The sequence below is a fragment of the Balaenoptera physalus genome, assembly GCF_965194825.1.
Source record: "Balaenoptera physalus genome assembly, chromosome: 1".
Classification (NCBI taxonomy): Eukaryota; Metazoa; Chordata; class Mammalia; order Artiodactyla; family Balaenopteridae; genus Balaenoptera; species Balaenoptera physalus.
Genome location: NC_138882.1, coordinates 88,027,521 through 88,041,899, shown reverse-complemented (window position 1 = coordinate 88,041,899; position 14,379 = coordinate 88,027,521). Strand labels below are relative to the sequence as shown.

Sequence of the window (14,379 nt, the reverse complement as noted above, 5' to 3'; positions counted from 1 at the left end):
TTCTTTCTTCAGTGATTTCACTTTATTTAGTGAAATGTCTGAGAAGGTGATGTTATAGGAATCTGATAGTATGTTCATTTCATTTTTTCCCTTAGTTTTCAGGCAGATGAGGGGGTAAAGCTCTTTTCCATCCGGAGAAAAGATCTCAAGGAATCTGTCCTTGGCGAAAACAGGAAGCATGCTCGGGAAGCTTCCCCTATTTTTCCTATTTTCCTTCCAGAAAAAGAAATGGATTAAATATCTATTTAAGGTTTAATAGGATTACAGCAGAGATTGGCACCACATTTTAAATCAACTATACTTCAATTGAAAAAAAAAGATTTAATAGGATTAAGTGGTACGGAATCGGGCTGACCTCTGAGGCCGAAGGACGGCGACTCCACGAGAAAGCGGAGAATCTGTTTAGGGCGGAATTTAAGGCAACAAGTATTTCGCTTTGTCAGGTGTTGAGTCCAGACCCGGGGGTTGGCGGTGGTGGGGGAGGATTAGAGAAACAGCCAACCCCGGCCAGAAGGACGGTTGCCATGGTTTCCACGTAGCTTCATTTCCCTTTCAGCCTCGTTGTCTTCGCGCGGCGCTGGAGAACACGCAACTTCCGCTTCCGGTCGGGGCGGGCTTCCAGTCGGCCGGGCGCTGAGGGGTGAGGACTTTGTGCGGGGGTAGGATAAAGTGAGGCGGGTGTGGCGGGAGGACGCGGTTCCTCGCGATTCCCCCCTTCCAAGCACGGAGAGACTGTGTTCCCGACTCCCACCCCAAACCGTCCTGGGACGAGGAGCGGTAGTTGGGAGGGAGAGGGGGCGCCTGCGGCGCGTCCCGGTCTCCCGCGACCGGCCAGATAAATCTCCATGGGGACGCCCTGCTACCGTCTGTCTTCTTCCCTATGGTAGGGTTTGTATTGGCAAAGAGATCGGGCGAATCTTGATAACAAGTCGCGTATACTTTCTAGGACATGAGGACTTGCACGTGCCCCTGTCGCGCATGTTCCAGAGCCCGTTGCATTTCCAGGCCCTGAATAAGCTACGTCGTTGTGTATTCTGTTGTGTTTCTCTTTATTAGCTGGTCTTTATACTTTACTACCCCTTTCTCCGTCATACTTTAGGTCCTGCAGACTGAAGACTTAAATCCAAGGTCATGGCAAAACATTTGAAGTTCATTGCCAGGACTGTGATGGTACAGGAAGGGAACGTGGAAGGTGCATACAGGACCCTAAACAGGTAACTGGTTAGGGACCAGAATCATGCCTAGACCAACTCTTGAGAAGTGCGGTGGTTATTCTCTCACTTCCCCTGTCGTAGGTTGTCTCAAACCAGTGCCAGCCCAGGTGTTCAAAGCCTTGAAACTTCTCAGACCCTCAGTTTACTATATTAAAAATGAAATTCTTTCCCAAACCTAACTGTGAGGCTTACTTATCAGCAGTCATTCCTTTGATAGTGAACCTGAATTCTATCCAAGACTTTAAAAAAGAGCCCAAAGGGAAAATCAAGTTATAAAATTGCTAGTAAGCAAAAACGTAGTACATGATATATAGAAAGCTGAGTGAGGGATTGGTATGGGACAAGGCAAATGGAAAAGATGAACTCAGATTTGGGATCTTAGAGAAGCAAGCAAGAGATAGAAAAGTGTTACAGGTTCAGAGAAGGGTTAACAACACAAGCAAAAACATGAAGATGGAAATGAACTGGCTGGAGTGGAGGAGCTGTATTGAAAGGTTTTGAATGCTAGGGTAAGAGGTGTAGAATGACTCTAATAAAGAACGCCTCACAGTTGTGGTTTCTCAAGAAAATAGTTCCTTAAGCTTCCCTTATCACTAGTTGTAAGGATTTTGACTTTCATTTATCATTTTCTCTCCCCAGTGAAGCAGAGTTTGGAGAAACAAATGCTTGTTGAGTTGAATTATCAAATAATTATATGAAAGAGATGTTAATATATGAGGTGGTCCTCTGCCTTAAGGCCACTAAGGTGGTAGCTTTATGTCAGAAGTAAGAGAAGCCTAGGGAGATGAAGTTATATTCCTTGGGTTACAATTGTTGAATGGTGGAAAGAAGCATAAATCACATTTTTCTAGTGCAGTGTTCTTTGCTCTGTTCCTACATTATTGACTAGTTTCTCTGGAAATGGAGAGACCTATGGCAGTCACTCTCCAGTTAAGAACCCGTATTTGATTGGGTTTAAATATAAGTGGGGTTCTTGGGGACTGAGAAGGTAAATGAAAGAGAACCAATTCTTATCCAAGCAAAGAGTTCTAGGTATGGAGGGCTGGATGGCAGAAGACCATAGTAAATGAGGACAAAGATGCTGTCAGAAGCTGTGTAATTGAGAAGCAGTTGCAGGCTGAGGATGATTTGTATGTCTTTTAAAAGGATCTGGTCTTGGGTCAGCCTCTTTACTTTCAATGACTGTGCATGCCAGTCATATCCTTGGGCAGAAGCTTTTCCCTCTGCATTTTCACTTGCGTTGAAAGTAAAGATAATCAGTTAAGTACAGGGCAGTAAGATAATCCTATTTCATGTTTTTGTATTGCTGCTCATTCCCTACTCTCCTATTTCAGACCTTTAAGTGGCATGTCTGTGGGAGGGTTGAGATGTCTAATGATCTTTCTCTGCCCATATACTGGAAGCACCAAGTGAATGTCTTTATAGAATCTGAAGTGAATTAGCTAGTGAGATGAAATGCTGAATTTGGGGAAGGGAAGTCTTGTAGATTACCTCACCTTTCTTCTGACCTCTTCCTGTAAGTTTTTTGTTTGTTTGTTTGTTTTTTGGTTGTGCAGTGCAGCTTGCAGGATCTTAGTTCCCTGACCAGGGATCGAACCTGGGCCCCCTGCAGTGCAAGCGCAGAGTCCTAACCACTGGACCACCAGGGAATCCCAAATTTTTTTCTGTATGATTTATTTTGGTGGATTTAGATGGGTCTTCTAACTAGGGTGACTGTGATGTTTGTATTGTTAAGGGATGTCAAAGGGCAGCTGTTAACCTGATGGTAAAACAAATTTCCAAAGGCTCAGCTTTAGCTCCCCTCACCTCTTTTATTCTTAAAGAATAACAGAAAAGCAAGAATTTTGTTTTTAGGAAATTAACTACTCTGATGAAGAACCAAAAAATAATTTGTGCAGCATTATTTATTGAACCATTTCTTACAGTTGTATCAAGAAAGTAGCTACAGGGAATTCCCTGGCAGTCCAGTGGTTAGGACTGTGCCCTTCCACTGCAGGGGGCACGATTGGGGGTGGGGGGGGTGGGGGCGTGAACTAAGATCCCACATGCTGCACTGCATGGCCACAAGGCCAAAAAAAGAAAGAAAGAAAGAAAGTAGCTACAACTTTAATACTTTTGACCAAAGCCAGGCCTGAAAATAGTTTTCTCACATAAATGAGGCAGCATAACTTAGTGGTTTAGAGCACAGAGCCAACTGACTGGTTCAGATCCCTGCTGTGCCATTTTTTGGCCTCATAATCTGTGATTAGCTACTTAATGTCTCTGCCTCCGTTTCTTCAGTAAAATGGAACTACTAATAGTGCCCACCTCATATGGTTGATGTGAGGATTAAGTTAGTAATATAAATAAATTGCTTAGGACAGTGCTTGGCACATAGTAGGCATTATGTGTTAGCTATTATCATAATTTGGAAGTAAATGTAAGGGAGTTTTTACCCTTTTGGTTTTACTTTGTGGGTGATTTGTTTATTCATTTGTTTTGAGAGATTGACAGTTTGCTTTAACTGTTTTTTCTCTTATGCTCCCTGATCATCAAGTTATGCTCAAGGTGGCCTGGAGGTGAAAAAATGAGAAAATAATTTAGCTTTATTTTGTCCTGAGGCTCTAGTTGGCTACTGGTATTGGAATGACTTTTCCTATACACGCTGATACTTTCCAACCAAGGCTTCTTCTCTAGATGCTAATGCTAATCTCATTTTGAAATAACAGCATTTATTCCCTCTGTATACACTGCTCCCTCATCCCCCATTTCCACTTAACAAAAATTTAAAACCTGAAAAACAAAATATTTCTAACTTCCTGCCTAAAGGAGTTGATCATCTCTCTATTGATGCCAAGTCTGCAGAAAGCATAAGGCCAACTCACCTTCTGAGAGAAGACTGTTCCGCTATTTTTTTGCCTGGGATTGTTCTAATTAACCTGGAAACAATCTCTGTATCTCCGCCTCTTATGAAATCCTAATTTAGCAAATGCCTTTTTATTTAAGCAACATGAGGGTTTTGCTTTTCCTGTTTTTTTTTTTTTTTTTTTTTTCATTTTATCTGAAAATCTTTCCTGATCCCAGGTGTGGAGTGGGTGTAGGTGAGAAAAAAAGAAATAAATGACAGAAGGTGAGGTGTATTTGGATACCTTCTGTCATCTGGCCTGGCCTAGTACTATCTCATACCTTCTTGTTCCTGAGAATCTGTTTTCAAATATCTCTAAATTGATTTCTTCCTTCTTTCCTTTCTTCTTCCCTCCTTCCTCCTTTTTGTTAAACAAGAGCCCCATACTTTTAAGATTCTCTTTTTATAGGTGAATTGCAGTTTATGCATACTTTTTTCCTGGGTAGAAATGCTTATTTTAGTCAGAAACAGCAGGAAACTGGTCAGTATAATGCTATGTGGTTTTTGACCCTGCTGCCAATCACCTGGGGGAATCTTTATTTAAAAACAAAAACAAAAAACAGAAACCCTCTTTATGTCAGGGCCCAACCTGAGACTAAATCAATCTCTCGGTGGTGGCGTCTGACCAGCAGCATTCTTTACAATGTCTCATGAGATTTTAATATTCAGCTAGGATTTTAATAGTCTTAAGGGTAGAGACCTATGCTTTTTCATTTGTATATCCCTTGCATTTACCAAAGTGTCGGGTGCATAGAAAGCTCTCAATAAATGTCTACTTAATGAATATAAATGTTCCTTTATCTTCCGTCACTCCCTAAATTTAGTGTTTGTCAAACCTTTCCACTGAAGTATACTTAACAGGAGAGGAGAGTGAAGGAACTATAAGGGGTTCTTCCACCACAAGCAAACATGGAATTTCTTTTTTTAATCTCTTTTTTTTAATTAAAATTTTAGGTGATTTTTATTTGTTGTCTTTACGTTTGTTTTAGGGCTAGCACCCCCACCTCCACTGTAGTTAAAGTTGGTCCTCCAGGCAGATGCATTGAATTTATCCAGAGATTTCTGTCTTTGGATAGTACCCTTGGCATTCTATCAAGTATCCTAGGTAAGAAACGTGGTATTACTTTTTCCTCACTTCAGGGATTAAAACACCAACATACGACTAGATTTGGGGGGAAAAACAATTTACATTGCTGAAAAAGAAAAGAATTTGATCAGAAAGGAGAGGCATGGTTAGGCAGAAAAAAAAAAAGAAGAAATTCTGGTCCCAGACACTCAGGGCCTGAGGTGTGATGATCTCGTTTTAGGCTTCCTTATGAATTTGAAAAATTCGAACTTTGTGACTAAGGTTATCCAGGAAAACAGTGCAAGAAGTGCGTGGTTGGAAGAAGCCAGCTTGGAGCAAGTATTATGGCAGTGATTTTTATAATCTTTGGGGAGGATATGTATTTTGTCAATGTAGATTTATTCTTTAGGAAGCTGCATTTATGTTCCTTTTTACCTTGGAGTGTTAGATATATATCCTTAAATTGTATTTTAGCCTCAGGAGAAAAAAGTGAACAAATATTTTGTCCTTAGGATAGGCAGGGACTTTTAAGCATCCAAATGTGAGCAGGTTGGTTCTGGAGTGTCCCAGCCTTCCTATCTGTCAGTCTGTCAGACACAGTAAACACAGTATTTTCTTTCTTTTTTTTATAAATTTATTTATTTTATTTATTTTTGGGTACACTGGGTCTTCATTGCTGCGTGTGGGCTTTCTCTAGTTGCGGGGAGTGGGGGCTACTCTTCATTGTGGTGCACGGGCTTCTCATTGCAGTGGCTTCTCGTTGCGGAGCACAGGCTCTAGGCGCGCAGGCTTCAGTAGTTGTGGCTCACGGACTCTAGAGTGCAGGCTCGGTAGTTGTGGCGCACGGGCTTAGTTGCTCCCTGGCGTGTGGGATCTTCCCGGACTAGGGCTCGAACCCATGTCCCCTGCATTGGCAGGTGGATTCTTAACCACTGAGCCACCAGGGAAGCCCAGTATTTTCTTTTTGTTTCTTTTTTTTTTTTTTAATTTCTTTTATTTATTTATTTATTTTTTGGCTGCGTTGGGTCTTCGTTGCTGCGTGTGGGCTTTCCCTAGTTGAGGTGAGCGGGGGCTACTCTTCGTTGCGGTGCACGGGCTTCTCATTGCGGTGGCTTCTCTTGTTGCAAAGCACGGGCTCTAGGCACACAGGCTTCTGTAGCTGTGGCACTCAGGCTCAGTAGTTGTGGCTCACGGGCTCTAGAGCGCAGGCTCAGTAGTTGTGGCACATGGCTTAGTTGCTCCGCAGCATGTGGGATCTTCCTGGACCAGGGCTTGAACCCGTGTGCCCTGCATTGGCAGGCGGATTCTTAACCACTGAGCTACCAGGGAAGCCCTTTTTTTTCTTGTATTGAAGTATAGTTACTGTATGATATTATATAAGTTACAGGTGTACAATATAGTGATTCACAATTTTTTAAAGGTTATACTCCATTTATAGTTATTGTAAAATATTGGCTATATTCCCCACGTTGTACAGTATATTCTTGTAGCTTATTTATTTATTTATTTGGCTGCGCCATGCAGCTTTGGGGACCTTAGTTTCCTGACCAGGGATCAAACCTGGGCCCTGGCCTTGAAAGTGGTGATTCCTAACCACTGGACCGCCAGGGAATTCCTCTTGTAACTTATTTTATACCTAATAGTTTGTACTTCTTAATCCTCTACCCCTATATTGCTCCTCCCCTACCCTCTCCCCACTGGTAACCACTAGTTTGTTCTCTATATCTGTGGGTCTGCTTCTTTTTGTTATTTTCACTAGTTTATTGTATTTTTTAGATGCCACATATAAGTGAGATTATACAGTATTTGTCTTTCTCTATCTGACTTATTTCACTTAAGCATAATGCCTTCCAAGTCCATCCAAACACAGTATTTTCTGACACTTTACTTCTTTTCCTCTGGTTTTCCATAATGTCCTCTGGCTGCCTTCTCTGTATATCTCTCTTCAATCCCAGGCTTCTCCTCGTTTCTCTCAGCTTTCTGATAGTTGGTAGTTTAAAAATAAGTTGCATGTTCTGCGGTCTAATTACAACAACAGGTATGAGAGCAAATGAGAGGAGAGGGAGGTGGTTAAAGCTTTAGCATGTTTGGAGCACAGATGTAGTCTTATAAAGGAAACAGCCTATGTGTCTGCACAGTGAGACCACCACAAAATGCTTTTTATATAACCAAGGGCCCTCATTGGTGCCCTGGGATGAAGAGATGGAGAGTGGGGGTCGCTAGGAAGCCCTGCCTGATTGGCTGGCGCCCAAGTGAAGAAAGGCAAGCACACTGGAAGCATGCCCAGTCGACCCCTTTTATTCCTGGTAGGTGAGCTTCTGGGCCCATTGAGTTCTTCTGTGTACATGTTGATCCTGATGTAGGCTGGCTACACTGACATGTGAGTCTGCCACCCCCAAATTCCCCAGCCCAGGCAGCTCAGCTCCTTTTACATAATCTGTTGAACTGGCAGCTGAGTTCTCCTTAAATGTTAGGTTGCCAGGTGCCCAAACTCCAGGCTGATCTGTTTACTCTAAACCTCTTGGTTGACTAGTCCTTGAACTACCTGTGAAAGCAGAAGCATCATTAGTAACACCCTATTTACTTCATGAGTTCTACACAACTCTTCCTACATCCTTTATTAGAAATGAGTTGAGTAGATGCCTCTACTGTAGGGATTCTGGAACATTTGAAGATAATCTGTGCTTTTTCAGGATACCTAGAAAGTGCAAGGTAAGGAAGGAGATCCTCACCTGGCACCTTGGAATTTATTTGGTTTGTGTTTTGGAAATAGAACCATCCAAGGAACACCATTTAGCAACCCCATCATTATGTTGGGGGCCACCGATCTTTTCATTTTTTTCCCCTCCTCTACTCTTATATTCCTTTGGTGCTTTTTTCTTGTCTGTCTTTTCTGCCTGACCACACAGGCACTTACTTGGTAAGATGATCACTTCTGTTTCAGAACCCTTTTGAAACTCCAGTAGGATACCTGAGTATGTTTCTAAACTCCTCCTCCTTTTGCTGTTTTCTTTCATACTACTTTAAACTGTCTTTGTCATTCCAGTAGGCTCTTCTTCCTAGGTGAAGTCATATCTAGGGTCTCTGTTCTTTTCATAGTCTCTCCTCAAATCCAGTCTCCTTGCCCTTTTTATATTTCCAGTCTTTCCCTTTCAGGCACTTTTTTTTTCTGTTTTTTCTCTAATATACTAGTCTCTAGTCCAAAAAGTGGCCTTCATTAAATAGCAGTAAACAAGGTCTAGACAGAAATAAATACTTAATTGTTTGGATCAATTCTTTTCCCTTAGTGTGCCATGTCTTCTTGGCTTGCATCTTTTTACTCTAATTAAGGAGCCTGGCCCAGCTCTTTCCTCCCTCATTTTTCACTTTGCCCATGGGCACCGCAATAATTTGTCTTTCAAACCTCAGTGGTTTTTGTTTGAGAAGCAGAGTGCTATTATAGAGCGCTGCACTAAAGACCTGAATTCTACTGCTAGCTCCATTTTGTGATCTTGGGCAGGTCAGCCTCTCTAAACTTCAGTTTTCTAATCTGTAAAGAGACGACGGGAACTCCCCTGGTGGTCCAGTGGTAAGATCCGGCATGCCGCGTGGTGCGGCCAAAAAAAAAAAAAAGGATGACATTACCTGTTTAATCAGTTTCATAGGATAATGATTAGGATCATGGATATGAAAATGCTATCTAAAGTCTAATGTGCCATTTTAGTAAAGGTAATATTGAGGCCTTCTGAGCTAATATTCCCAAGAACTGTGTCTGTTAGAAAGTAACTTAATCCCTTGAGCTGTAGACATTTGTCAGTCACCAAGAGGATTCATTTTTGTCATACATTTACTGATATTTGCCTTTGCCAAGTATTATATTAAATGCAAAAATGAAAGACTTAATCTCTAACCTTAGAAAGCACACAACCCAGTAAGGGAGATTTTAAAAACTAAAAAACCAAACATGACTAAATATAATACTGTCTGATCAGTGCTTTAAAAGTGTGTACTGTGGCATTGGTTCTCCCTGGACCATTAGCAGCAAAATCACTTGGGAACTTGTTAGAAATGCAGATTCACGGGCCCCACCCTAGACCTATGGAATCAGAAACGAGGTGTCACAGCAGTCAGTGTTTTAACAAGTTTTACAGGTGACTGTTGCATGAGTCTCAAAGTTTGAGAACCGCTGTGCGTTGGGAACAGAGGGAAGGAGTGATTAATATCTCCTGGACCAGTTTATAAATCTCGTTACCCATTGATTTGTGCCTTTGAAGAATAAATAGCCTTTCATAAAACAGAAAAAGAAAGGAATCATATTCTCAGCGAACATCATGAACAAATGTAAAAAATAGATGTGTAGTGTGTTTGGAAAACACCTAGTTCAATATGACTAGACGTAGGCTTTTTAGGGCAAGTTATTAAAGATAAAGCTAGAGCGAGAGGGTGAAGCTCAATTGTTTAGGACTTTGAGCTTAGACTAGTGGTTCCCAAATTTATCTGCACATTGCAATTACCTAGGGAACTTAACAAACCCTGCCCATGTCCCTCCCCACTTGTGACTTAGTTGGAATTTTTAAAAGATCCCCAAGTGATTCTAATGTGCAAACAAGTTTGGGAACCACTGGCTTAGACTATTTTATTTACTGGGAAAGATTTTTTAACATCAGAGTATACAATCTGATTTATTTTTTATAAATTTATTTATTTTATTTGTCTATTTTTGGCTGCATTGGGTCTTCGTTGCTGCATGCAGGATTTCTCTAGTTGCGGCGACCGGGGGCTACTCTTTGTTGCGATGCGCAGGCTTCTCATTGCAGTGGCTTCTCTTGTTGGGAAGCACGGGCTCTAGAGCGCAGGCTCAGTAGTTGTGGCGCACAGGCTTAGTTGCTCTGCGGCATGTGGGATCTTCCCGGACCAGGGCTCGAACCTGTGTCCCCTTCATTGGCAGGCGGATTCTCAACCACTGCGCCACCAGGGAAGTCCCACAATCTGATTTATGTTTTAGGACAATAATTGGTATAGGGAGGGAAAATGGAAATAGGGAACCTGTTTATCCTTCACAATTCAAATAAGGTATCCTTTAGGAAGCTTTCATAACCACCTTCTTAACAAGTACAGATTATATACCTCTCCTGTGTGCTTCCCTTATCTTTGCATCTATCACATTCTATTGTAATTCTTACATAATTGTCTTCTCTACTAGACTGCAAGGGTAGAGAACTATGCCTAAGTTTGTTTTCTATCCTCGGCATTTAACACAGTGTCTGGTACAGAGTTGGGATTCCATAAATACTTTTTGATTAAATGACCAGTTAGATGATTATTTCAGTACAGGTATAAGGACCATAATTAGAGCTGTAGCCATAGGGAAAGGAGAGAAGGAAAAGATCTAAGAACTATTTCAGGTTATACAATGTACAGGATATTGTAAATGTGTGTGTAGGGAGTAAAGGAGAAGGCCTAGTCCAGGAACATGGTGAGATTTTTAGCTTGACTAACTGGTGATGCCATTAACAGAGAGAGTATAGAGGAAGAAGAATGAATTTTAGGAGGAGATAATAAATTTGGTTTTTGTGGGGTTTAAGGCAATTGGAAACATCAGTCTAGCTCTAAGATAAGATTGGGGCTAGAGATAATGATTTAAGAGTCAACCAGTGTCTGGGTCCATTCGCAAGTATGGCTCTACATTAGAATTACCTGAGGGGTGTTTTAACATATACCCAGTGTATAACCCCACTGGAGACCAATTAAATCAGAATCTCTGAGGAATGGGACCGAGGCATGAATACTTTTTAAAGGCTCTTCAGGAAATGATTCCATTGTGCACAGGGTTAAAGCCCATGGTAAAGTTTAAGGGAATCATGGAGAACCAAAAAGGAGGAGGTTTACAGTCAGAATCTGGAGGGATACCAACAGTTAAGGGTAAATTAGGAAGAAAGCCAGCAATGGAGACCCTTTTGTGGGCCAAGATACTGAGTCTTTGGTGCCCTACTTTTCTTTGGCTGCATTGGGTCTTCGTTGCTGCGCGCAGGCTTTCTCTAGTTGCGGCGAGTGGGGGCTACTCTTTATTGCGGTGTGTGGGCTTGTCATTGCGGTGGCTTCTCGTTGTGGAGCACGGGCTCTAGGCGCGTGGGTTTCAGTAGTTGCAGCATGTGGGCTCAGTAGTTGTGGCACGTGGGTCCTACAGCGCACGGGCTTCAGTAGTTGTGGCATATGGGCTCAGTAGTTGTGGTTCACGGGTTCTAGAGCGCAGGCTCAGAAGTTGTGGCACACGGGCTTAGTTGCTCCGTGGCATGTGGGATCTTCCTGGACCAAGGATTGAACCTGTGTCCCCTGCACTGGCAGGTAGATTCTTAACCACTCTGCCCCCAGGGAAGTCCCCTGGTGCCCTACTTTTCTATTGTACAACTCTAGTGTTGGATCCACATGACTTCTGGGCATGACTGTGTTTTCAGCAGAACCTGAATTATCTACTCCTCCCACTTCTGGGAGTTGGCAACAATTCCCTTGCCTCCCATCTCCCTGCCACTAAAACCTAGACAAACTGATCTTACAAATCAGCAGGAGCCTAGGAGAGGATCCCAAAGGACAGTGGTTCCCATGTCTATTCACATTTGTAATGTACCCAAAGCTCAAATCTTTTCAAGTACATGTTCAATCTATTATTGTTATCTTGGGCTTTTGGTATAACATACCAGCAATAAATAGGGTCTCCCACTGAGCAGAAGTAGCTGGTAGTTTCTCTTATTTTTATTTCCTTCTGCTGTCCCCCTTCCAGTTATAATAGCCCTGTCTCAATTTCTCTACCTCCAATTGTGTTTTTGACTTACTTTTTACATGTAATGAAAGGAAAGGGTAGGCAGGAATGGGGTCATGCAAACAGTGCCAGGATGGAGGGCAGTAGCAGCAGGTGCCTCCAGACCTCCTCAGGACCAGCTGATGATGGGTTGAGAGGGAGAGACAAGTTGCAGACTGGAGCCAGAGCTCTCAGGATCCCAGGGATAAGGTAGGTTATAGAATAAACCCCCGTGTCCTCTTGGCTCAGTGAGAACAAAGAGGTTAGTTTGAGTTAAGCGTGTTATGAATCCAAGAGAAACCGTGTTGTAAGGAATTAGGTGGGCAGGAAAAAAACAAATTGAACTAAATTAAGATTAATAAAATACGGTTTCTGCCTTCAGGGGTTATTAGTCTAATGAGGGAGACATTTGTATAAATAACTAACAGAATGGCAAAATGAAATAATCTCTAAATAGGTATACAACAAAATAAATTATTTTCTCTAAGAAGATGAGAAAGCTTTTGTGGAGAGATGGCATCTGGATTTAGCATCAAAAAGATGTGGAAAATCTCAGGTTGGCAGCTACAGGTTGGGGATGGCATTCTAGGCTGAGGAAGCAGCGTGAGTAAGGACTTGGTATTAATGTGTGTTCAGGGAGTAGTCAGTAAAGTAGTGTGGTTGGAGCATGTGGTACATGGAAAAATGATGGTTGAGGCTGTTATTTTAATGCTCCCATTTGTGTCACTGGTGTGATAAGGGCCTCTTCTTTCCCTGTATTAAGTGGGCCCAGATACTTCTCAGACTTACAGACTTCAGCTGCATCAGCTCTTAAACACAGTAGGGGTGGAACTACATTCTCCACTAAGGACCACGTAGGAATCACCCCTAGTTATTTTTTCCTACTGCAAATGACTTACCCCATTTGAAAATTCTGAAATGGCCCCTTGGTTGAGACTCACTGCCATAGGGAGCCACTGTTCTTTTGGGACTGTGCCATATCCCTCAGGTGTGTTGTGGTAGAAGAAAAAAAAGGTTGAGAACATGACCATGACTATAAACTCCCCAAGAGCAAGGACTATATAATTAATTGCCTTTTTATTTCCCCACATATTACTCTTTGGTGCCTGGCCTCTATATGTTGGCAGTTAATGCTGTATTGTCACCATTTCACACCATTCTTACAGACACCAGTTATTTGGTCAATTGACTTCTAATCATTGTGAAACTGGAAAAGAACAATAATGAGCCTAAGCCTCTAACTTCGTTTCCTGTCTTTATACAGAATCCTTACCATGGATGGGCTCATTGAGGACATAAAGCGACGGCGATACTACGAGAAGCCTTGCCGCCGGCGACAGAGGGAAAGCTATGAAACCTGCCGGCGAATCTACAACATGGAAATGGCTCGCAAGATCAACTTCTTGATGCGAAAGAATCGGGCGGATCCATGGCAGGGCTGCTGAGGCCTGTGGATAGGAGGCCCCATGTGAAAATCCTTATCCAGCTGTCTCCACCTCTTTTCTTTCTCCCAGCCCATTTTCTCTTACCTTTCTTACAATAAACTCAATCACATATATGCAAGAAGGCCTGCATATATAGAAGCAATCCCACTAGTCAGCAATGGACACTTTCTTGTATTAAGTCAAAGAGAAACCGAGTCCAAAAGTAGTCTGGGAGTAGAATGGTGGTTGCCAAGGGCTGGTGTTGGGAGGAGGGGAATGGGAAATTATTGTTTAATGAGAGCAGAGTTTCAGTTTGGGAAGATGAAAAAAGTTCTGGAGGTGGATAGTGGTGATACTTGCACAACAACGTGAATGTACTTATACTGTAATTTTTTAAAATTATTTATTTATTTATTTGGCTGTGCCAGGTCTTAGTTGCAGCACACAGGATCTTCGTTGCCGCATGCGGGATCTTTAATTGTGGCATGAGGGATCTAGTTCCCTGACCAGGGATCGAATCTGGGCTCCCTACATTGGGCGCATGGAGCCTTAGCTGCTGGACCACCAGGGAAGTCCCTATATTTTACTGTAATTTTTTAAAAAGTAGTCTGAAGTGGGAAAGTTTTCTAAAATGTAGTGGAATATATCTACCGTGTCTAATTTTTATGAAACCCAAAGCAAGATCTTATTATTGGAAAAGGATCTATTCCTCTTTACTGAACTGCCTTCCAACTATTAGGTAAAAGAAGAGGAAACATGTATATATTTGGAATAAATTCTAATTCAGAAACACCCATCAACCAGGGTAGAGAGCTGAAACCCTTCCCCAAAGGAATCCTTAAGACAATCTAACATTCACCCCTGTTTTGTCTTTCCTGTGGTTTTCCTAAAGGAGGCTAGTGGAGGGTTGGTGGAAAAGAAAGCAGTAGATGGATGGTAGGAAAGAGAGAATGGGGCAGTGTTAAGAGAAAGAAGGGCACAGAGCCTGAAATACCTACAGCAGTGGTTCTCAATAG

General features: G+C 42.2%; 1 protein-coding gene across 4 annotated transcripts; it reads left to right on the top strand.

Moving 5' to 3' along the window:
• Positions 1-541: 541 nt before the first annotated feature.
• MRPS21 (mitochondrial ribosomal protein S21) lies at positions 542-13,505 on the top strand. 4 transcript variants are annotated; one of them, XM_082475994.1, is made up of 3 exons: positions 542-640; positions 1,100-1,214; positions 13,204-13,505. In XM_082475994.1, exons 2-3 carry the CDS (start codon positions 1,132-1,134, stop codon positions 13,382-13,384), a joined length of 264 nt encoding a protein of 87 aa, XP_082332120.1. In that variant the 5' UTR covers positions 542-640; positions 1,100-1,131; the 3' UTR covers positions 13,385-13,505. The 4 variants fall into 4 exon arrangements, with proteins under 4 accessions (XP_082332120.1, XP_082332123.1, XP_082332122.1 ...); XM_082475997.1 differs by having other exon boundaries at positions 602-659; XM_082475996.1 differs by having other exon boundaries at positions 631-669.
• Positions 13,506-14,379: the final 874 nt, after the last annotated feature.

Coding starts and splice junctions, on each gene's coding strand:
- MRPS21 (XM_082475994.1), top strand. CDS start 1,132: ATGGCAAAACATTTGAAGTTCATTGCCAGGACTGTGATGGTACAGGAA. Junction 1,215..13,203: donor GCATACAGGACCCTAAACAG/GTAACTGGTTAG, acceptor GTCTTTATACAG/AATCCTTACCATGGATGGGC.